The sequence below is a fragment of the Hesperophylax consimilis genome, chromosome 20 (assembly GCF_061612785.1).
Source record: "Hesperophylax consimilis isolate HC1 chromosome 20, BYU_Hcon_1.0, whole genome shotgun sequence".
NCBI classification, from domain to species: Eukaryota; Metazoa; Arthropoda; class Insecta; order Trichoptera; family Limnephilidae; genus Hesperophylax; species Hesperophylax consimilis.
The window spans coordinates 20,340,649-20,366,323 of NC_142855.1; the positions used below are offsets into that span (position 1 = coordinate 20,340,649).

Genomic DNA, 25,675 nt, shown 5'->3' on the forward strand with positions numbered 1-25,675 from the left:
TACAACACGTCCGACAACACATTCGTGTTTTACTGATAGTTTTCTACTGTCAATTCTTTCGTTAAAGGTTCGCAGTTTCGCAGTCCAGTTTTTAACAGGAAAACAAATCATTTGAAGAGATTTTTTAAAATAAATTATTAATATACAGGGTGTCCGAGGGTAAAGTGCGTTAACTTCGGGAGGTGTTTCTACATGATGGTAGAAGTAAAAAATATAAAAAACTTTTTCGAAATTCCAACATTTATTTTCCCATCCAATTTTTTGCTTTTAAAATCACGCTGATTGACTCCCCGAAGATATCGCATTTTAATATTTTTTTCCGTGCGGGCAGCTGCCCAAATCGCCAAACGCTTGCGACGCCTTTGATTTTAAATCAAAGCTAAACAACTATTTTTAATATACTTATCATGTTATCATTTCCTTCGAATAATAACATACTTGTTTTATATTTAAGTTCGTTTCATATACCCGATCAGGACGTACGCTTTACTGAGCATACGCTCATCTCAAAATCATCATAGTTAGATAAAACAATACATTATTGGAATCAAACCAATGATCATTTTTTATCTATCTTAAAATGAATTAAGTGTGTTTTTTTCTTTTTTGTTTTGTCTAACAAAATGGTTTCATTTGTGTATTTTGTTTTAAGTGTGTTTTTGATAGCTAAGTTAAGTGATGGGCAGATATTAAAATCTGGTAAGTTAATTAATTTCATAATCATGACACTATTTCACTGCAGTAAGTAGTCTAAATTAATTAATTTATTTATATATTAACGCCCCTTTTAGGGGCTTTTACATGTGAATAGAAATATACATTATTTGTTGTAAATACATAACTGAATTGCTTCATTAAAAACATTTTATATTTGTTTAAAGATTCATTGAATTGACAATGTCCACTGACTTGGTATAATTGTTTCACTTCATTAGTAATCTGGGCAAAGAGGAATACATATGATAGTTAGTACTAGAATTTCTGCACTGAAATAAATCCTGACTTCTAGTATTACGTTGTGGAATCCGAAAGCTTATCAATTCTAGCAATACCGAACTATCAACTAAATCATTTAGAATTGTATATAGAAATACCAAGTCTGTGAAAATTCTTCTGTCTGACAATTTGAGCATATTCATATAATTTAACAGAGTATTGTAGTTCAACATAATTGCTGGAATACTCATTTTAAAATTTATAAAACGTAAGAATTTGTTTTATATTCTTTCAACAGCTTGTGCAATGTACATGTATATTATAATGATGGTTCCAGACAGGAGAATTGTTCTCAAGGTGACTTCTTATACAGAGTTTTCCAATTAGAGGTGTTATTTTGATATTCAATCGTAAAAGATCAATGGTTTCGTTGCTTGTGTGGCACGTAGCGCCGTCTTGTTGAAAGTAAACGTTGTCCAGATCAATACCATCCAATTCCGGCAATAAAAAATCATTAATCATCTCGATAGCGCAATCCATTCACCGTAACTGTTGCTCCAGCCTCATTTTCGAAAAAGTAAGGTCCAATGGCTCCGCCGGACCATAAACCGCACCAAACAGTCACACGTTAAGGATAGAGAGGCTTTTCAACAATAACTCTTGGGTTTTCCGAGCCCCAGATGCGACAATTTTGCTTGTTAACGAAGCCACCGAGGTGGAAATGGGCCTCATCACTCAAGATGATTTGCATTTGATTCATTCAATTGAATTTTAATAATTTCAATGCGTTGTTGAAGCGTGTATCGTTCCATTTTTATTAATGGCGTAGTTTCTACTTGTCAAATGTAAAAAAATGACAGCCACAAAAGTAACATTTACCGAAATAGTGGGCTATTCAAAATAACACCTCTTATTGGAAAACCCTGTATAGGCAAAATATAACAATTTAATACACTTTATATTGTTAAGGTTGCTATGTATAAATTGTATAGAGCTGTGGGACAATGGCATCAGTTATCAGGGTATGTTGTAGGAATGAAGGTAGTTGGACGGGTAAGGAGATGGAGAAGATGAAGGTTTGGAAGTACTTGGCTATTGAAATCAAGCAAATTATTCACAGCAATTCTTGATACACGCTTCTCGAGTCATTAAAATTGACACAACTTATACAATCTTCTGTTATCGTGACCTTTGAAATGACCCGACTCAAGAATTTCATTAACTTGATAGTGCCATGTCTTAATAATGGCAAACCAATGAAATGTTTTCGATTTTGATTTTTCGGAGAGTCAGAATAAATAAATAAATATTTTAACTAACTAACCATCACGCCGTATCGCCGCAGGGGTAGGCAGAGAGGACGGACCACCAAACAACTCGGTCTTGGCACACACTCCTTGCCTCATTCACATGCATACATCGTCTCATACATACTTTTCTATTATTCTGACATCATGGCCCGACTCGAGTATCTGATTAACTTGATCGTGCCATGTCTTCCTCGGGTGTCCCCGACTTCTGATACCATTATGTACCTATATTAAAAATAATTGTTTTGCATTGATTTGAAAACAAGGGCGTAGCAAGTGTTCGGCGATTTGGGCAGCTGCCCACAAGGCAAAAAACTTACAGACAAACTGTACAGGGCGTCAGTGGGCGTCGGTGGGGTATCTTCGGGGGGTGATTCTACGTGATTTTAGAAGTGAAAAAGTTGTTAAATATTTTAGTATTGTTTAAATCGGAAACCTTTAAAACATACCAGCTTAACAGGCTGGACAGATGTGTGGATTCCCACTCAGGCGTCGCGAGTTTAAACCACTGCTAGCTAAGTCTTCCATCGTTGCACAAGAGGCTTGTTCTGTATTCTCCACGTGTATCATTTGGGCACCTGACCGGGGCCATGTGTCCTCCACGTGTACCCACTACTTTGGGGGCTCAGAACAATAAGTATAAAAATTAAATTAAATTTTTACACAGTTTTATACACATATACAGTTATAAACACTTATTCATACATATACAGTTATATAAAGATATACAGTTATATACAGATATAGGTATATACAATTATTTACACATATACAGTTAAATTGACGTATACTGTTATACATATACACATATACAGTTGTAAACACGTATACTGTTTTATACAGAGATACAGTAATATACACATATACAGTCAAATAGACATATTTTTTTTGTTGTTCACCAATTTGTCTTGGGGGGACCTAAGTGTACATAGTTCCATGTAGGGGACAGATGCCACCCCCCCCCCCCCCCCCCCCACGACCACCATGTGTAGAATCCGTTACTTCAATTCCAAAACTAATTAGTGAAACATAAAGATAACGAAATGGAATGCATATAAACAAGTACAAACTTTGACAAAAATGCAAAATTAGCGATTCGCTAAATTACACGTTTCGTCTCAATTTATGATCTATATTGCCTACAACATGATGGGTGAAGGTTGCATAGATAACCTGTGATAACAGAAGGACTAACTAATCTACATTATGTGACCTCACCAAGTGATGCATCATTTCTTCGAAAGTTATCTTTTAACCTTGCTAGTTGAAATATTATGCTGATCACACACGGCAGAACCATTTGGCCCCGAGTCATTTATGTGAATCCAATGGACACGGTTCAAATCAGGAGAACAACACGACCGACTACCGAGCTGAGCGATAATCGCGGCCAGTTAGATCTAAGCAGAGATGTGCTTTATTTCAAATAAATCCATTTCAAATGGAAATGCAAAATGGGTATTTTCCATTTTGCATTTTAAATGCTTTTCTAAAAACCATTTTGCATTTTGCATTTTAAATGCTTTTCTCAATGCATTTTCCATTTTAAATGCTTTTGCAACATTCTTCCTACTATCTCCACTCAACTTTTTTTCATAAGCCCGAAATATCAGTCGGTCCTCAACCTCGCTATGAGAGATAATTTCCATTTGTCAAGTTGCTCCCTGGTAGAAGCCCTGGCAATTGAGTGATACCAAAGATATTAGAAGAACGAGATATGCTATGTTGGCCGCCGGACCGTAGGCGGAGTACTACCTAATTAGGGTACTTTGAACGGTATCGGGACGTGTACGCACAGAAATCTGTTCTATGTATTAGTGCGGATATCTTAGCGTAAGCGAAGGTGTGCAGTAGTATTGGTGAACAAAACCGGCGACACTGGGCAAAACAATTCCACACAGTATTAACTGCCATAGCACATCTCGTTCTTCTAATATCTTTGAGTGATACCATTACAAAAAATACTGATTCAAATACTGAATATGGTGCCATGACGCTGTAATATTAAATGTTAGATAGCAGTTTATATGTTTTTACGTTGGCAATAATAGTCCCGCGCAAATTTTTTGTGGTTTCATAATCTGTAGTCGTGGTGTTTTTGGATTTACCATCAAGAAATATGTTTGTTCTACATTGATGTCCATTATTAAATTACAAAATTGTTTAAAAATTCTATAATTATTCTAATTGAAACCTGAGAAACCATTTTGCATTTTCAATGCATTTTGAAAATAGGTATTTTGCATTTTGCATTTAAAATGCTTTTCTAAAACCCATTTTGCATTTTCAAATGGAAAAGTTTTGACCCATTTCCATTTTGCATTTCAAATGGTTTTGGGTACCCATTTTGCACATCTCTGGATCTAAGTCACCATCGAGTGAACAACTCTAACTTGTGAACTAAAATGATTTATGTGAACAAAATTACATAGATATATTTTTTTCAGGAGGTGCGTGCATTCTAGAAGAATCTGGCGATGCCGGAGTGTGTGTGTCTCTCAAGAACTGCAAGTCAGCAAAGATCGGACTGAGATTAAGGAAACGTCCACAGGTAGGTAAATAATAGTCAGTGGCTGGGTTGGCATCACTCAGGTATCGTGAGTTCAATTACTCCATCCACGATTATTCGTAGCCCGGGAATGTTTGTCTTTCTTAAAAATAAAATTATAAATAATAATACATAAATATATATGATGATTGAATCATATTTATTTATGTGTTTGTGTAGAGCCATGAAATAGCACATTGGGAATTTATTTAAGTATACACAGGGACAGCCCTGAGCCAAACGTAAACGTGGCCTGATGCAAGTAAAATGTTTGCGGCCCTTGTCAAAATCAGTAGACGCCAAAGATATTAGAAGAACGAGATGTGCTATGAGCAGTTTGTACTGAGTGGAATTGTTTTGCCGAGTGTCGCCGGTTTTGTTCACCAATACTACTGCTCACCTTCGCTTACGCTAAGGTATCCGCACTAATACATAGAACAGATTTCTGTGCGTACACGTCCCGATACCGTTCAAAGTACCATAATTAGGTAGTACTCCGGCTACGGTCCGGCGGCCAACATAGCATATCTCGTTCTTCTAATATCTTTGGTAGACGCCTATGCCCTGGGTAGTACGATAATTTCCCAAAGAACTTAATTTGCCTTAAGAGACCCATGTACCATTCTGAAGACATTATTCTCTGTTTCAGGTTTGCCTTTACGAGGGACGTGAGTCCATAGTCTGCTGTAACACTGCCCAGGGTAGTTTCTTCAGCCCAGTGACAAATGGTGCCACTGCAAAGGCGGTCTTGGAACGGAGCTCAAGGGATGTGGGCTCTAATCCGGAGACTACTTGTCCGGACAAGCCACCAGGGGCGGTCAAAGTGCAGAAAAAGGGTCAAAAGTCATGGGATAGTAAGTTTAACCTTCATTATAAAATGCCAAAATATGATATCAGATACCCGAGTGACAATTAAAGTGGACTCTGTAAATGAAAATCATTAAGAATACGAGGAAGGATGAAAGGTCCAGATCCGTATGAATGTCTAGAAGCAATAACTCGTTGGATGTCTTCAAACAAGCTGAAGCTCAATCCATCTAAGACTGAGTTTCTCTGGGCGGCCACAAACAAACGTCAACATTTCATAGACGATTCACCTATTACTATTTTCGGCAGCGATATCATCCCAAAAAAATCAGTCAAACTTCTTGGTGTCAATTTAGATTCAGACTTTTCGTTTAAAAGTCAAATAAATAGGACTGTAAGCACCGGTTTTTTTCACCTAAGACAACTCAAGTCTGTCCGAAGAAACCTTCCTACAGAAGCAACAAAACTACTTATCAACTCTTACGTATCAACAGCATTTATGCCAGCCTTCCAAAATATTCGCACATTTCAGAACACCTTCGTAACCTTCACTAGCTCAAGTTCCTTGAAAGAATCCAGTACAAACTGTGCTGGATGGTGTTTAAATCCATCAATGAAATGGCCCCACCCTACATCTCTGAACTATGCGTCCCGGAAAACACTGGTCTGAGGCAGTCAACTCTTAGATCAGCAACATCATCAGCTGTAGGCAGACTGATGGAACCTAAGCGCAAGCCAAATACTAAGTTTGGTGATCGCGCTTTCGGAGTATCTGGGCCGAAGGCTTGGAATAAACTCCCTCCGGAACTAAGATCCAAAACAAGTCCAACAGAATTCAGGTCTAAACTAAAAACTTTTTAAGCTGTCGTACCCTTAAATTAAATATAGAGTCCAGTTATATTCAATTTTCCAATTATGTCCTAGATCCTGTATCTAAATTTCGCTAATCAACAATTAGATAATGTTAATTAAGTGTTCATCTCAAGTGACCTACCAGGTAAGTATTGTACTGTATATTATCTCCATAAATAGTTAAGTAATAACATAGATCACTGTAAAAATGTATTATAAGTTTGTACAGCGCCCTTGAGGTGATTTTGCACAAAAACGGCGCTATACAAGTCATCCAATTATTATTATTAATGATGATGGTTTCTACTGTTGGTTTCTTGAAAATTCCATCGCATTGATAACTTATAGGTGTACACCTTATATAATCACAACTTATGTTGAATTTCACGACACGAAAATATTATAATTAGGGATGCAATTAAAAACGATTATCCGAGCAACGAGATAATTTGCACGACCAACAACGACTATATTACGAATACAAAACAAATAACATACGAGTATGTGTTAACAACAATAAAATATCACTTGTTTAGGTCTTGTTTTATTCCTTTCTTGTTTCTTTCCAGGGAAAACTTTTAAGAGGGAGAGGAACAAAGGATATGACAATTTGAACAGGAAATTTGGTTGTTGAATGATCACAAAACTGTTTCAAATGAAGATCTGCAGAACCGCAAAAAAAATTAAGGCACTCTGGGAATTTTTTAAAATACATTTTCACAAAGTAGATCGAGTTGGACCACTTTTTGGTGGGATAAGACAGTTTTTTTAGTAAAGCATTGTAATAAGTAATGACAATAACCTCCTGGAACTGTGTTCATTCACTTTGTTTTGGGTTGACTCTGCAGATCTTCATTTCTACTGCCAAGAAGAAAAAATGACCAAATTTTCGAGAGGGAATGAATTTTGTATTTTTTTTTGCGCATTTTTTACTATTATTAGAAGCATTCTACAATTTTCAAACTATACAATTTGGTCACCTGTCTTTGATAATCACATTGATTAATTTAAAGTAATTTAAAGAAACCAACGCTAATTTCTGAGGATTACCTTTGGAGTCGGAATCAATGGATTATGATTTTTTTATAAAAGTAGTTGATGTGTACCCGGTGTTATGAATTCTAGAGAACATGACAATTGGGTGTTCTTATTAATGTCTGGAGTATTTAAAAAGTGGTTTGAATGGTAGCAGAAGTCGGGGATGCTCTAAAAAGACTTAACGTAGTAATTAAAGTCAACATAATGTAGTTTTTTAACAGTAATAATGTGTATTTTTGATACGGCATGTCGTGAATGGTAAAAAATGTAGGGGATTCCCAAGGAAGACGTGAATCAAATAATTATTTTTGGTAAAATGAGACATGAGTGGTGACCGAAGAAAGAGGCGTATAGAGAATATGTGACTTGGAAGTGATGGTTGAAGAATTTGAGGACGCCCAAGGAAGACAGTGCGTGATCAAGTGAAAAAAATCCTTATTACATTATTTCCCCCTTAAAAGTGCACCCAGTTGTCAAGTAATCTAGTATGGGTGTTAGTTTCCACGATTTCCTCATCCTCGTGTAAGATGTATGTTGATTTCCACAAAACGATGTAAGTCGATTTCCACAAACCGATGTATGTCGATTTCCACAAAATAAAAAAATCTTCAAGTTTGTTGACTGTAAGTTATGATGGAATTACTTCATAATGCTAACGATTTCCTCATCTTCGTGTTTAGTTAATAGTTTTTGGATGATTTGTAAAGCGCCGTATTTTTGTGCAAAATCACCTCAAAGACGCTGTACAAATAGATAGTACATTTCTACAATGATCTATGTTATTACTAACTATAGACTAGTCAAACTAGTATCAATTTATGTCTAACAGATTGCATTCACCGGTTCGTCGATCACTAATACAAAGTTATATGTACAATGCATTTTTTGAATGATGAACGTGATGTTAGAATGTAAATATGTTATCATACTTATTTATTTATATTTTGTACAGGCAGATAATATAAAGTACCACACTAACTTTTATTTTTTTAAATTTAATATTTGAAAAAAATATTTTGTTACATAGATAAGTATACATGATATAAACAAGATATAAAACAATAGAAATTAAAGTAGCCTTTCCTCACCAAAGAGACAATGCTCTTGTGTTTGGTGAGGGAATTTTAGTTCAATTATGTACATGTTAGTATTAAGGTAAATAAATTATTAAGAATCAACACAAGATTTAAACAATATTACTTCTAGATGTAAGTAGTGAACGTATTTTGGACTTTTAATATTTTAAGGTAATTTTTTAATTTAAGGTGAAATTCCTGAATATTTTCGATATTTTTTTAAATTTAATGGAAGGTTATTAAAATAAATTATGCCTAGATAAAGATAGGTATTTTGAATGAGCTTAGTGTTAAATTTTGGGATTTTAATAGTTTTCTGGTATCTTGCTGATGTATTGAATTGCAAGTTATGAGTATTTGACTGTATTTTTTTGTAAATTTGAAGTATTGAATATTTTTGATACATTTTGTCTTATATTATAATAAAACAAATAAAAAACTTTATTCCACTTAATTTTATTTTGACCGTAACCGGTTTCAGCTCGTCAAAGCCATCTTCAGACTGGTACACAAAATTCTTAGTCTACGGTTTATATACACAACATATGGGGGAGGGGGGAGAGGGGTAGTTTATAGGGTTTTAGTCAATTTTATTTGTTACTAAGTCGTTTAAGATTGTGGAATTTCTAAATATTTGGTAATTCCAGTAAGCTAATTACCTTGGGTTTGTAGCTCATTTCAATACTTATTAGGGAAAAACCTCACAGGTAATATGCATTATTAATGACCTAATTTTATTGTCAAATCATTATTTATGATGCGATTATATTTGCTTTTTGAAATGATACATGTTTACATTTGAGAAATTATTATAAGAATTAAGAAAGTAGGGACTTAGCAACTGATACTAATAGCTTATTAATTACAAAGTTACTTATTGAAGGGGTACATGTTTACATTGAAATAGGGATGGTCTAACCTAACTACATATTTTAATGTCGAAATTATTATGAAAATTACAATGGATACAAGAGCGGAGACTTGGCAAATGATTCTAATTGTTTATTCATTACAAAGTTAGGGTCTATTTTATTAATTAAGCGAGTAATTTCTAAAGATTCTAATCTATCAAGCTTGTGGCCTTTATTGCAAGTATGGAGGACTTTAACATCTCTGTCTTTATCAAACGAGTGTTTGTTTTCTAATAAATGTGATGCTACATTTGACAATTCGCCTTTATTATTTACTCAATTTGTAAAATGTTCTTTAATTCGGGTTTTGAAAGATCTACCTGTTTGACCAACGTAAAATGCTGGGCAGTTAGCGCAGTTCACTTGGTAAACGCCCGAGTTCTCGAGTTTTTCTCTCTTATCTTTGTTGTTAATTAAAATTCTACCTAGAGAGTTTACATTATAAAAAGCTGTTTTGCATTTATCTTTGTCTACTGTAGGTACTTTGAAAATTGTAAAAAGAATTTCAGTAGAAAATTTTGACGGTTTTTTCAAAATTACTTTGATTACCAATCTTTGAACTACTTTAAGTGGGTTCAAAATTTTATTATATGTTCCTCCCCAACCAATAATACCATATTGTAATATAGATTGAACAATCGCATAGTACACTATTTTTAGGTTTTCTAGTCTAAGAATATTTCAAAGTCTTATAAATATATAAATACATTTCCTAATTCTTTTGACGAGTTCACAAATATATTATGTGTTTTCCATTTAAAATATTGATCTATATATACACCAAGATATTTGATTTTGGATAATGGACTAAGGATAGGACAAGTTTGATTGCAGTTAGTTCTGCCACATTTGCGTTGGTGTATTATAATGTTTAACTCTGGTTCTGATTTAAATTTATTAATTGAAAATGGGATAAATTTTTTTTCTGTGTTTAAGGAGAGAAGATTTTTATCGAACAAATTTTTCAGTATATTAATATTATTAATAGCAGCTATCAGGTTCTCTGGCGCTCCTGAAGCTTGCCGGCTGCTTTTTTCTAGCGCTCCTAGATATATTTTGAAAATATTGGGAAGTCCTTGTTTGTTAAATTGTGTAAATATCTAAAAATAACCGTAATCATTTTTATGTTAAGTGTATACAATCAAAATAATTTTAATATCGCAGTTTCTAGCTTAATTGAACTTTTAATAAAATAACTCATATTATTTTAAAACTCTCGTTTCTTAAAACACAGTTGCGCTTCCATCCGATGGTCAACTGGACACATGTGCATACCGCACGTGGCTCGACCTAGCAGCTAATCCCAAGTGTTCAGTTTGTAGTGCAGTGATTTACGATGTTTACTTTGTTATGCAATGCATAATATAAACACTACTATTGTGCATAATAGGGCAACACTATTAAGTTTTAAAAATAAACGTGTATTGTTGGACCCTCTGGTTGCCGCAAAAGTAACCTTGTACAACCTTGTGCGTGACCCAAATGTGAAAGCTAGGTACCGGGGTTGTCGTGGAGGACAAAACAGGAAAAAATATCTATGCAAGAAGGAACAAGACTTTAAAACTAACAATAACTCTAATAATATTAACTCTCTATTAGAACAGGGTATTCAAGTGGTCATACCAACTGACAAACGGAGCGTCCTAGCTTCTGAAGCCCTACGCGATTCTGATAAATGTGACAATCTGAACTTGAATAAAATTCGATCAGAACGACATGCGAATTTTAGAAGCAGACGGCTTGCGGTGGGTTCCTGGAATGCACGTTCTCTGAACAACAAGTTAGAGGAGGTGGATGATGTTTTTAAAGATCAAAAACTCCACATACTCACCATCACAGAAAGCTGGCATGAAAACAGTGAATCTTATTCAATCAAAAGACTTCAAGCTCTTGGGTATGTCGTTCTGGAGCAGGCTCGACCCAGAGCTACGGAACACTCTAATAGTATATCACACGTAAATCATGGGGGTGTCGTGATAATAGCCCGACAAGGACTGCGGCTTACCAGTGTCGAAAATGGCACATTCAGTACATTTGAGTACATTGGCTGCCGTGTTTCTTCTGCGGGATCGTCATTTATACTATTAACGCTGTACCGACCCGGTTCGAAAACGATCTGTGTAGAATTTTTTAAGGAGTTTTTGCGTTTTTTGGAATGGGCAGTGGGTCTTTCCGAAACTCTCATCATCACGGGTGATATAAATATTCACCTCGAGCGCGAGACATCACCCAACGCTATCAAATTCATTGACCTACTGGATAGTTTTGGACTCCGGCAATGGGTCAACGAACCAACTCATGATGCTGGTGGAATTATAGACATTTTTGTATCCATGTGTAGTAGCCCACCACTGACCGCTAAAGTCTGTGATATAGGCTTATCCGATCATCGACTTGTCCGCACCGAAATTCATTTCAACCCGCCAAAAGTGTCCTATAAAACAATAGAATCGAGGGAATGGCGTAAATTTAATTTCGAAAATTTCCTTGAAGATCTCAAAAATTCTTCTCTATGCATAGAAAGCAACTGGGAAATTAAGACGACGACAGATCTAATCGAGGAGTATAACACCACTCTTTCAAACTTATTAATAAAATATGCTCCAACCACCTCGAAAACGCGGAAAGTTCGAAAGTCTGACGGCTGGTTCGACGAAGAGTGCCGAAGCCAGAAAAGGCGAATGAGGAAACTAGAGAGGTCATATAGAAGAAACCCAGATGTTACTACACGAGATCAGTGGATAAATGCTCAAAATGAGTACAGAAGCAAAATAAGTGCCAAAAGATCCGATTATTGGATCAATAAAATTGACTCTGAGCGGAAAAATCCACGACGTCTCTGGAACTCGGTCAAAACTATCATCGCTGGTAATACTGTTCCAACTGCTACAGAAATTACACCGCAGGCCTTTTCTAAGTTTTTCTGTGAAAAAATAGAAACCATACGCGCCTCCACATCTTCTGCCCCTCCGCCAAGATTTACAGCCAATTCCACAAGGATACTGTCATCTTTTGAACCTACAACGCTGGAAGAAGTAGGAAAGTTGATCCTTAGTTCGCCAAACAAACAATGTACTCTTGACCCTATCCCAACGTGGCTTCTCAAGAAATGTTGCAACGTGTTATCCCCTTTCCTGGTTCACGTGTTTAATAAGTCCCTAAGCACAGGTGACTTCCCGGAGCCACTTAAGTCTGCTGTAGTTACCCCAATTATTAAAAAACCACAGCTTGATGCCGACAACCTGGGTAATTATCGACCTGTATCAAATCTGCCTTTCGTAGCTAAACTACTAGAAAAAATTGTGGCTTCTCAAATAATCTCCCACTTAAATCTTAATAAATTAATCACAAATCATCAATCTGCATATAGGAGGTTCCACTCAACAGAAACCGGATTACTTCGTGTCCTGTCAGATATAACCCTTGCCATAGAGTCAGGTAAGTTAGCACTTATTTCACTTTTGGATATGAGCGCTGCATTTGATACCATTGACCACGACTTTCTCATTAAGAGACTAGAAGTAACGTTTGGCTTACATTCTAACATCAAATATTGGCTAGAATCCTATCTATCCAATCGCTCGCAAGCAGTAAAGGTTGGAAATAAACAGTCCAACTTCTCAAAACTCTCTTCAGGGGTACCCCAGGGATCCGTTTTGGGTCCACTTCTCTTCATTCTTTTTACAAATGACGTCGCAAAAATTATCGAGTCATTTGGCCTTTTATCTCACTGTTATGCTGACGATCAGCAAATATACTTTTACTGCTCACCAAATGAGATCGACGGCCTAAAAATTCGCACAGCTGAGTGTCTAGAAGCAATCAATCTCTGGATGTCCTCAAATAAACTTAAGCTAAATCCTTCAAAAACGGAGTTTCTCTGGGCAGCCACACATAGACGCCAACATTTAATAGAAAACTCACCAATCGCTATTTCCGGCAACGACGTAACTGCTAAAACAACCGTCAAACTTCTGGGAGTTTATCTGGATTCAGACCTTTCTTTAAAAAGTCAGGTAAATAAGACCGTTAGCACGGGGTTCTTCTACCTTAGACAACTTAAGTCAGTTCGTAGAAACCTTTCAACAGAGGCAACTAAATTACTTGTGAACTCATATATAGTATCACGTCTTGACTATTGCAACGGCATTTATGCAAATCTTCCTAAATGCGAAACTGATAAACTACAATCAGTGTTCAACGCCGCAGCAAGGCTTATCACCGGGGTACCCAAGTTTTCGCACATTTCGGAACACCTCCGAAATCTTCACTGGCTGAAGTGTCCTGAAAGGATCCAGTACAAGCTATGCTGGATGGTGTTTAAAGCTATCAACGAAATGGCGCCACCGTATATTACTGAGCTATGCATTCCGGAAAATACTGGTCTAAGGCAGTCAACTCTTAGATCAGCGACATCATCTGCAATTGGAAGGTTGAAAGAGCCTAAGCGAAATCCGAACACTAAGTTTGGTGATCGTGCATTCGGAGTATCCGGCCCCAAGGCTTGGAATAAACTTCCTATGGAATTGAGATGTATAACCAGCCCAACAGAATTTAGATCCAAACTAAAAACTCACTTTTTCAGACACTCATTTCCATAAATCCGTCATTCTATCCAAATATTTCTTTTTTTTTTATTTTTTTATACCGTAATTGTTACATTATCTAGCGATTCCGTTCATTCAATTTTGCTATTGACTTGCCTACCAGTGGACAATGGACAATATCAGCGGGAACATAACAAGTTAATCGGTTTAATTGTTGGCAGATGAATCATCTAAATGCGTTTAAGATTGGCGATTGATTGATTTTATTCATTAATTTAATTCATTCAACATATAATATATCCAGCTAACAATAAATCCACCCTAATATAATAGAACTTCCTTCTTCTTCTGGCGTTAGTAAGTTTAAATTGTTAATTTTAATTTTAGTTGTAAGTTGCCAAATATGTAAATACTCGTGTATATGTCGTTAAGATAGTAGTTATAGGCCTTAGTCGTAAGTCACTAGATATAAGTCTTAGAGATAAGTCAGTAGTTCTAGTATTAAATATTTAAGAAATATATTTGTACAGCGCCCTTGAGGTGATTTCTCACGAAAACGGCGCTATATAAATTAGCCAAATATTATTATTATTATTATTTGCCAAGTTATTTACAGTATTCCAATCCGTACCTTCGATTATTATGACAGTGTCATCAGCATACGATATTATTTTCCCGTTTAGTTTTTGTATGAATATGTCATTTTCGTTTAATAAATGTTGATTATTTTTTCCAGAATGCATTGATTTGGCCGATAGCGTAAATCCATGTGTTCCCGCTTCTTATATCTATAATGCACGTAAGATCCGAACTTACGATTGTGCTCATTCGGCCACTTCTCTGGTAGTCGGGGGAACGGAGGCTACCAAGTCAGAATTCCCTCATATGGTAAATATGAACACTGACTAACTACTAACTAGTATTGTAAACGTTTGAGATTATTATTATTGATTTTTCGAAGAAAACTTCTTCGGAAAGGTTTTCACTTTGTGATGGCATTATTTATTTTAGTAAAACGACAAATAACTTTGTTTCCATCACTTTATTTGTACACAATCAACATGTTTCGTGAACAATGTTCACTTCTTCAGGATCAAACGTATACTAAACTTATAAATTAAATATAGATTGCATATGGGCGGAAAGGGCAGAGGGGAGGGGGAGGGGTAAGAGTGGGGAAAGTTTATCAATTAGGTATTTCAAAGCTAGTAGCAGGAAAGACCGGTTAAGTGGGAAAAAGTTCAAAAGAGGGTTTACAAAAATTTGCTGTTTATTAATTATGTCTGCTTTATTATTAACATTTTTTCTGATTTCTAAAATCTCTAACTTATTTATCTGTGATGCCTTATAGCCTGTATGTAATATTTTAAGTCCATGATGTTTGTCAAAATTATGATTATTTTTTATTAAATGATTTGCGAACTCAGACTCGCTATTGCCATTCAATGCCCTGAGATGTTCCTTAACCCTTACTTCAAAGTTTCTATTTGTTTTACCTAGGTATATAAAAGCTATTACAATCTTTACAATCGAGTTTATAAACGCCTGATTTTTTTGTTTTGATGTCGCTGTCTTTGTTGTTAAGGATTAGCGATGGGTGGTAGTACGATCCCTTTGATTGCAGATATTTTTGTTAATAATTTAGTTTTTAATTCCACCAAATACCATTAGAATAGTATACCTGTCATTGGCATATTTGTGTGGTAAGCTTTAATGTTGAAAAGGTCTTTCATTTCCCTTGTTCATTATCTTGATGGTGTATTGATGTTATTTGGGATTAAATGTTTGGTGTATCAACTGATGCGCGTATAATTTTATGCAGAAGAAATAAATCAGAAATTTTTCCTCTGGCTGTCTGATAGTGTTGTTGATAGTGCGAAATTCGGTCATAATACGTTTCAAATTGATCTGATAAACCTTTACGATAAACGTTTACACGGTCGATCTTAAATTATGTATCTCATAATTGGGAGATCAAATAGTGACCACTTTTAAAACGATTTGTGATTTTGTTAATCCAAATATCTATGATGATATTTGATGTGTTTAGTGGTTTATGTTAGTAGCAATGGTTTATGTTGTATTTGTTTAGTGGTTTATATTACTAGCAATGGTTTATGTTGTGTTTGTTTATTGGTTTATATTAGTAGCAATGGTTTATGTTGAGTTTGTTTATTGGTTTATATTAGTAGCAATGGTTTATGTTGTATTTGTTTAGTGGTTTATGGTAGTAGCATTGGTTTATGTTGTATTCGATATGTGTTTAGTGGTTTATGTTAAAAATATATTCACAAAATAAATAACAACCACTTTTGCACCAAAATCGAGCGTTTCTAGATTCTTCTTTGCCAAGTGACTTTTTAATGCCTTTTACCTGTATTCGTGATGATATAAGGCACATTAAGAATATATACATTTTTAGCTAGTGCATTCCTCTTCGATGCTGTTTTCAAGACCGCTTATAGACAGTTTAGCGTCACATATCGCAAAATACTTAAGCTGCCTCTATAACCTTTTTATTATTTTGCTTTCCTCTATTTCCTATCAACCTTTTTTAGTTGTACCAACTTCACCTTTTGCATGTTTATCTAATATTGTTGACTTTAATATTTTAAAATATTCAATGTACACATATCTGTTATAACTATTCAATATACACATATCTGTTATTCAAATATTCAATATACACATATCTGTTATTCAAATATTCAATTCAATATACACATATCTGTTATTTAAATATTAATTTATCTATTAAAATATTCAATATACAAATATGTTATTTTAATATTCAATATTCATATTCACATATTTTGCTGCTCTTGTGTATACATAATTTCTCTTCTTTTTTAAATACTTCTATTTGAAAGATGAATAAATAAATGAATGAATGAAATGGAATCTTGGAAGTGGAAATTTACCCACTTCCCGACATCCGATCAAGCTGAAACTCGACGGATAGACTCGTTGTCAATCGCCTTTTCGAATTTTTGAAGAAGAATTGATACAATGCATTCTATCTTTTTTAATTTCTAACTTTTGGTGGCACACACGTGCACACGCACGCACTGTACTGATATTGGATGACATTATATTTAAAAATGTACAGCAGACAAGAAACCAAATAAATTTCAGTACAATCCAATTAGGATTTGGCTTAGATGTTAGTGGTGGTTTAAATATTCTACCAATGCTTGCAGGCTGCAGTGGGGTATGGTGACCCCGAGCTTCCCGCTGACATCAATTGGTACTGCGGCGGTAGCCTCATCAGCGAACTGTGGGTCCTCACAGCCGCACATTGCCTTACCGCAGCGCACGGACTGTAAGTCTCTCTTCCAAACTTAACCCTTTATATGCTTAAGGCGATATTCGACTCGACGCTCACAATTTAATTATTTCTGATGAACGTGTTACTAAAATCTCAAATGTTTCTAGAGGGATCCCTCCGGATGTAAGATGTTTATATTTAAGATTAATAAAAACAGGACCTTACCATTAAAATATTTTATGTAAAACTTTTAAAACGTTTTTCAGCTATAAAATTAGCAGTAAACACCAGAATTTATTTTTCTAGACGATGAATTAGTAACTTCCCGAGGGATCCCTCTAGAAACATTTGAGTTTTTAGTAATACGTTAATTGGAAATAATTTAAATGAACTCTATGGTATGATCGATTTTCCAGGCCTGCTATGGCAAAGTCGACCGTAGATCCCTTAATATTGCTTTTACACGACTTGTTTTGTTAAGATTCTCACTTTATTTTAAAGCTGCTTCACTTGATACATGTTCGTGTATTTAAGAAGTAAATCCTAGAGTGATGGGAATAGAAGGCTGACAGATATTTATTTATTTATTTAACGCCCAGAGGGCTTCTACATGGTTGGTAGTATAATTTTAATTTGACAAATACTTTCAAACATAAAAAATAAGAATAAAATTACATTTGATAAAAGCTATGTAACAAGTTATACAAACACAAGAAACAAAAACAGAAAATTACAGCTATTTGTTGGTTTACATGATGTGTTTAGGAGTATTGTTGAAATAAATGTTTTAAATGATCCACAAAACTTGCCAAGTTGGTATTGAATATGTCAACATCACCCAAGTAATGATTTCCCATGGTGTGAAGTCGTTGTATCGGAGAGTGGGCAATGTAGTTACGCTTATGTGTGCTGCTGTAGAATATTGTATTTTGTCGTGTTGTTACTGTGGGTGTATGTATGTTTATAAGTTGCAGGAGTTCACAACAGTCGAATTTAGAGTTAAGTATTTTGAATAAGAACGTTAAATCGTTTATTTTACGTCTATCTTCTAATGTATGTATTTTTAGAGTATTTAATAAGAAATTGTATTTTAAGTCTTCGACAGGGATATTTAATTTAAAATTTATAAAACGTAGAAATTTTTTTTGTATTCGCTCAATGTTGTTAATGTGAATTGTATAAGATGGAGACCAAACTACTGAGTTATATTCGATATATATTATATTAGATATATTGAAAGAAGGGTAAATGCAGGTAACTCCATTAATGAAGGACTGAAAGCAGTTGGCGCCATAAAAAAAACTGGAAGTCTAGAAATTTCCAAGACTGTGCATTTAATTATGGGTGTTTGTTCTGGAACATACTAGTAGTGTCGATAGCTACAGTTGTGTAAAATTCAAAAAGTTTTTTCAATAATATCATTTTATAAATGTAGGTCCCAATCAATGCTTTAGTGGTTGAAGTCAAGAAATCCTAGGTTCAATTCCTAGATGTGATTGTTATATTTTTATTTTTCTGTGTCTTGTTCTGTTTCATGTTTCGTTTAGATTTGTTAGAATTATCTTCTTCTTCAATGATATTTATTAATAATAATCGTTTATTCTAGGCATGTGTCGCACGTTCGTCTTGGAGGAGGTGACAACAATGTTCCTCCTACAAAAGAAAATCTTTACGCGGTGATTTGGCCTTTGAAACACCCCGACTACAAGCGACCGAGTAAATACAATGACATCGCACTTTTACAATTAAACAGAAGGTAAGTTGAAAGAGAGATTACAAAAACAGTGTTTAATGTAGTTCTACATTATGAATACTTGGAGCAGGTGGACTGACTGAAATGAGTTCTAAGAACTGAACTGCGCCGCGACGTGGCTGCGATTATATAGGAAAACACGAGCCTTGTAAATCCGGGAATCTTTCACAAGTCGTAGGTAGATTGGCGCGCTTTCGTCAGGAGTCCAAAAACTTCCAGAAGTAATGCGCTTTGCACATACTGATGTTGTCGAACGTTCTCGTAGCGTGCCGCTACAAGTTTGTGTATAAGGGAAGTATGTATGTTTACGAGAGATGTGAAGGCTGATAAAGAAGGTCAAATGCAGATAACTACATTTTTAGAGGACTGATCGCAGTTGGAGCAAGCAAAAAAACTGTCCAAAGAAGCGAAGCTAGCAGTCCACAATGGAGTTTTGATACCTTCCTTGAAGTATGGCAGTTAGGCGTGGAACTGGCGAAGAGAGGAAGGATGAAAGTAGACTGAATGCTGTAGAAATGAGATCGATCGATGACCGATCGTGTGAGGAATGGGGAGATTCACAAAGAATGCAAGGCTGATTTTTTTTATTTTTAATTTTTTTATTAGTTGAAAAAAGATACATGAATTACATTACACAATATTGAATATAGTACAGTTATTGATAACATGATATAAGTATTTGATGTACCCCCATAAATAAGCAGGGCTTGATGTAAGCGTTATGCGTAAGATTATGAAAGGAACGCTCAGATGGTCTGGGCATGTAGAGCGAATGAAAAAGAGGAGTGTATGAATAATATCTATCGCAAGTTTGAATGGTAAGAAAAGTTGGGGGCGCCCGAGGAAAACAAGGCACTATCAAGAGAATCAGTTCAAAAAAGTGGCTTGACATGGCCCAACACTAACACGTTTTCATACACCTGAGTTTGTCGTAATAATATAATAACAAAAATGTTAGTATCTTTATGAAGACGTATTCGTACATCTTGACAAAACATTGGCATTTTATATAAAGTTTATAAGGATACCTATCAATTCATTCGTTAATGGCCTATAATCGCATTTTTAACAGGAATACGAATAATTTGAAGAGATTCTTAATAAATTATATATATTTTTTAATCAGGAAGTTTTTTCCGTGTATTCATCAGGAACATACACCCACGTGCTCCGAAACAGCTTAGTTCTCGAAATGGCGTCACAGCTGTCTGAATGAATGGTTGGCGGCATATCTCTCCCTTCTGAACTGCAAGGAGTGAAGTCCATGTTTTTCGAGTATATCCACAGATAGTGGCAGACTCCCTCATGTAGAGAAATCTTAGAAACCTTTTTAACGTTTTGCTTCTTGGGTTCGTTGGATCGATTCTTGTTATTAACACACATTTATCATTTGTTTTTTTTCTATTTGTGAGCTCGTCGTCGTTGAGATAGCATCTTATCTCACTGCTCGGATCACGATCACAATCTCGTGAAAGGGTAATTTAAGTAGTGCACATTGCATACTCAGATTCAATATTGTGGTGTGGGGATTTTAAGCAGAGCGTGTGGTCTTTATGGATTGGTGTAAAATCCTCGGTAGTTACGCCAATCGATCCGACATTGTAAAGTTTTTGATTTAACTGTGCTAGAACCCCAGGACTCGAAAGAAACCAATAACATCACCAGGTAAAGGCACACTTTCCTCTCTGCTTATATTCCTAGTGATTGTAATAGATCCATTGATTGCCTCTCTCTTTATCTAGTCAGGACCGGCCCTGAGCCAAACGGCGCTTGGTGTCCCAAGTTTTGGTGTCCCGAGAGACATGTCAAAACCAGTAGACGCCGAGGTAGGTGATCACTGCAATCAATAATATTCGGATGATTTCAATCTAAAAGGCGATATGTTAGGACTGTTAGGTGTTGGGTATTTGGCACTTGGAGTGAACTGCTCCAATTGCACCAGCATAGGGCTGGCCCTTGATATAGTCCATTTTAAATGCCACTCGGGCATCAAACAGATACACTTAGTGATTTCTATTGCAAACCGAACAGAGTTTTCTCCATTCGTACTGAAGATTAATGCCAAACATAGATTTGCACAATCAAAAGTTCTAATGGGATGTAAAATGCATTAATTCAGTCAATTGACTTCATCTGGTATCACTAGGTTCAGTACAGATGTGCTCCCTGAAAACTGGTGGACTTTATTGCATTTTGGACTTTCTATATCAATGTTCTGCGGTATTTTATGTGTCAAATTCACCCAAATGAGAAACTATTATGCCACTTAATATATTTCTCGACACCAGGATTGGTGGAGGACTTGTTGCTTCAATACAGTGCCTCTAGTCGTCCTTTTAATCCGGTACTTCAACGGCCCATTAAAAATTAATACTTTACACACTTAAGCAATATAAATTAATCACCACGTAACAACATAATTGGATAACCCTGATATATTAATGTTGAATTGGTGTTTCATGTTGCTTTCATGTTGCTAGCATTAGATCAGGGTGCCCTAGAATGTATTATTGTAACAATTCTACTACGGTTTCAGGCTACAGTTATGTTACAAATAGATTACACACAACTGGTAACTCGTATGCAATGTTAGCTGATGTTTTTAATATAACCCTTTTCTATATTGACAAATGGAACACCAACTCTAATCAAAACGAATTTTTAAACAGAACGTGCAGTTGGAACAATAAAAACCTTGCAAATATAGACATCACTGCTAGTTACTATCGTCCCAGAAGTTCATTGCATTACATTTTAGGTATGAATAGCACAAAATCAAGATTTATTAAATTAATTGTATTTTATCTTATCTTTAAATTGCTAATTTATTATTTTTTTTTAATTTCATTAGCGCGACAACATTCCCTCATCTCTTTCCTCTCCTGTCAAAACCTGTCTCCCACTCTATCCGTCCTGTATACTTATAAACACATATTCTTGTACAATGCATTATATTTGTTTATTACATTTGTTCTACTTCCATTTTAATACTTAATTCTTAGTTCGGCTTTTAAATTTATTACTTAGTCCTGCTTTTTATATTTTAGTCTGCATTCACTAAATACTTAGTTGTATTTTACCAATTCAACCATCTGTGAATGTTTATTATTGGTCTGTTTCTTTTCTATCTTCCTTTGTATTAATATTAGGACTCTTTATTTTCTTTAAAATAAATAAACAGGCATAGACTCTGGAGTTGATTTCTCTAACTATTTCCGAGGCGGCCCGCTGCATGTCTTCTACTTGAAATTCATTTGAAAATTTTAATAATCAATGATTCTAATTGCTTCGTGACTTATTTTAAGGTTTATAATTTGCTATGAGTATTTGTTTTTCTCAGGGTATATTTCTCCAAGGAGATCAGACCTATCTGCCTTCACACCGGAGACCCTGTAAAGGACGAGAAAGCTATGGTGACAGGCTGGGGAACCACATCAAATCGTGGAACTATGAGCAACACTCTGCTAAAGGTACATTTAAATATTTCAAAGGGTTTCACTACACGGAATTTGCGATGCGCTTTTCAGATGTTAAATTAAGGCACTGTTTGGTATGTCTTGTACAGCTTATATATATATGCTTACCCGAGCCAATATATATATATATCCCAAACAATATTGTCAGATATAAAGTATTTACAATTGCCAAAACATATAAATTGACACATCTTCCTAGGGTATAAAAGAAGCAGTTGAAGTCAAATACAGATTCATTCTCTATCTGAACGTTGAAGAGGATGCACGTTAATAATTAACACTAGAAAACAACCCCTTAAAATGGACACCACTGCTGAAGAAGCCTTTCAAGTGGTGGCACTACTGCAATCAGGGATGCGACAGTGTGATGTTGCTCGGCTATTAACTTAACCCGTTTGTTGACGGGTTTTCCAACGGTTTTAAGAGACTTGTGGCTTTATTGATTTATTTATTTATTAACGGACATCGTCCAAATTACAAAATAATAACACGAATAAAGTAAAATGAAAAATACAGGAGTAGACAAAGGTACATGAAAGCACAGATATATGGTAGATATAATATATGAAAATAAAGTGACAAGTCGAATCAAGTCAAGAATACGCCGTGGATCAGGACAACAGGACACTTATAATATTCCGTCACTTGTTTAGCGACTGGCAAAAATCATTCCGACTCATCCCAAAAAAAGTTAAGGTTTTGACTTGAGTTGACCAGTCTACACATTCTGGACAATGGTGAATAATATCCATAATATGTCGAATGTCGAGGAAGAACAGTTCATTATTTCTGAGTCATTGCGAGGGGACATTGAAGGGAATGAGTTGTAATTATTTCTAATTAACATGAGATGTCGATCAGGGCAACGAGCTGCACAACCGAAAGAGACGACTGCTTTATTGTCTCATAGGATTTTGCAAAAGGTGCGAGTTTTGTGACGCCATGTGTATTTTAGTATGCTAGGAGCATTTTAAACATCAAAAATCGAGGCAAGTGAGGTTAGCTACTACCAAATCCATGGTAGATTTCTTGGCACACTGGAGATTAATGGTGAATTAATTCATTTTCAGGCAACTGTGCAGAAATTCACATTCGAGGAATGCGGTCAGACCTACGAGGCGAAATCTCCCACTCTCAAGTTAGGGGTACAGAACAACACGCAGACTTGCTATGGACACAGGACAGAGAGTCATGACACTTGCCAGGTTTGTCATCACTTTACTAGTTGATACACTGTGCAGTCACAGGAGGCGGTGGCCCTACTGTAGACATTGCAAGATACACCCAAGTTCGTCATCATCTTAGGTCTATGGATGTTTTGCACACTTTTCACTTGTGCTTCTGCAAAATTGTTACAGAATTGTGACGGAACTTTCTAGGGTGAGTTCCTTAGCGTAGTGGTAATATAACTTCCCCTTTATAATACCACTACGAAGAAATAATTTAAATAACACATTTCATCGAACGAAAGTGTTTAAACTTTCTATTCTATCAGATCTCTACCTAATTCCAATTATAGTCCGGTAACCATGTACATCAGACCTTGCGTTAGATCCGCTAGTCCTCATTTTTTGCTGAGTTATTTATAATGTTGATCCAATAAATAATCCAAGTTTTCAACTTCGAGCGACACTGTCAAAAATCCAAAAAACCACGAAATTTTCTACCTTTCTTTAGTTTTAGGTGATTGTTATACTGAAGGACTAATTTTAAATTATAACTATACTGTATGTTTTCAAAGAAAACTAAATTTTCTTCAATTTTAGCTTAAAATCTTCTCTATAGACCCAAAACTGTCTAAAATATATCTTTAAAAAATTAATCAATCTTTTCTTGTTTAGGAAATTTTTAGTAAATAAGTGTGGCAACAAGAAATTAATTAAATTGTGCTTTGTGAAGAGCGCTAGTTAAATGTTTATGTTAAATTTAAGGTTAACTTCGCCACCTGAAGATGTCATCGCAGGTCAATAGAATTTTGTGTGTTTCTCAGAGTGTAGGGTCAATGATTAATCGTATAGTTTACCTCTTTACGCAAAAAACAAACTTTTTTTTTCAGGGTGACTCCGGTGGTCCTCTTCAAATATACAATGACGACAGAGTGGAATGCACCTATCTTTTAATCGGTATCACCTCCTTTGGTAAGATATGCGGGGAACCTGATTTTCCAGCAATCTACACCCGAGTCTCCGCATTCATTCCGTGGATCGAACAGATCGTATGGCCTGACAATAAAACACTATAATTAAAGTTGGAAGTAGACTGACGACGTAGTACTGACGAGCTGTGCCGATGGTCCTCGTACGCAGCGCATTACGAATCGCGTGGCACTACAGCTTGTTCATCTACATATCATCGCAGGCGAACGACATATGCACTGTTGGCCTTATTTCCAGTCCTGCTACCACATTGTTCGAAAAAATCGTATTTTTAAATAAACCCTCTTAAATAGTGTAAAAATTTATGTAGGATGTAATAGCAGATTTTATCCAGCGATTTGAAAAATGTCAACGTAATTTTGTTATTAGATAATTTTTTTTTTTCAATTTAAAACTAAAAAAATATGTTTCCATCACACCTCGTCACTGGATAGTTGAGTACAGCCTAGAGGGTCATGTGATACGCACTACGTTCCGTTCCAACAGCACGGTAACAGGTGAGATGGAAAGCGTATCACGTGATCTATTGCGGCGTGTAGCAGTGTAGCATTGGCGACGCATGATAGAAACATTTTTTTTAATTGAAAAAAATATCATCATCGAACAGCAAAATGTAATATGCTGTTACAACTAGCACCGACTTTTTTTTACTCAAATATCGAATATTAAAGTATAACCTTTTAAGTTTTGTATAAAAACAGTAATTTTTCAAGTAAAATAAAAAAAATGAAAGAGATTTTTTTATTTGTTATTCTTTATTATTAACCTTTCCAACGCTTATTCCAGACTATTAGTAACAGTTGTTTCATTCATAAGGTCTTACAGAAATCGTTGTAACTCTCTTAATGTCATGGTTAGAAATACGAACTAAATGATGTTAGAAATAGAAAACAACATGCTTTGTATTCAAATCTATAAGTTGACCACAGAAGAATATTATTTAAATGTACACCTCTATGAAACCACAAAATATAAAGATATTTTGAGAACTTTTATT

The 25,675-nt window shown here is 35.3% G+C and overlaps 1 protein-coding gene across 1 annotated transcript; it reads left to right on the top strand.

Annotated features, from left to right (window-relative positions):
* Window positions 1-470: 470 nt before the first annotated feature.
* On the top strand, window positions 471-25,501 carry LOC149414299 (venom protease-like). The gene is made up of 9 exons (XM_089644268.1): window positions 471-699; window positions 4,694-4,797; window positions 5,444-5,648; window positions 14,762-14,913; window positions 17,226-17,347; window positions 18,900-19,049; window positions 22,387-22,516; window positions 23,593-23,727; window positions 24,579-25,501. Exons 1-9 carry the CDS (start codon window positions 624-626, stop codon window positions 24,762-24,764), a joined length of 1,260 nt encoding a protein of 419 aa, XP_089500394.1. The 5' UTR covers window positions 471-623; the 3' UTR covers window positions 24,765-25,501.
* The last annotated feature ends 174 nt before the right edge of the window (window positions 25,502-25,675 follow it).

Excerpts from the sequence above, each read along its gene's own strand:
- LOC149414299 (XM_089644268.1), top strand. The coding sequence starts at position 624 with ATGGTTTCATTTGTGTATTTTGTTTTAAGTGTGTTTTTGATAGCTAAG. Across the intron at positions 4,798-5,443 it reads GATTAAGGAAACGTCCACAG|GTTTGCCTTTACGAGGGACG; the intron begins GTAGGTAAATAA and ends TCTCTGTTTCAG. Across the intron at positions 14,914-17,225 it reads AGTCAGAATTCCCTCATATG|GCTGCAGTGGGGTATGGTGA; the intron begins GTAAATATGAAC and ends CAATGCTTGCAG.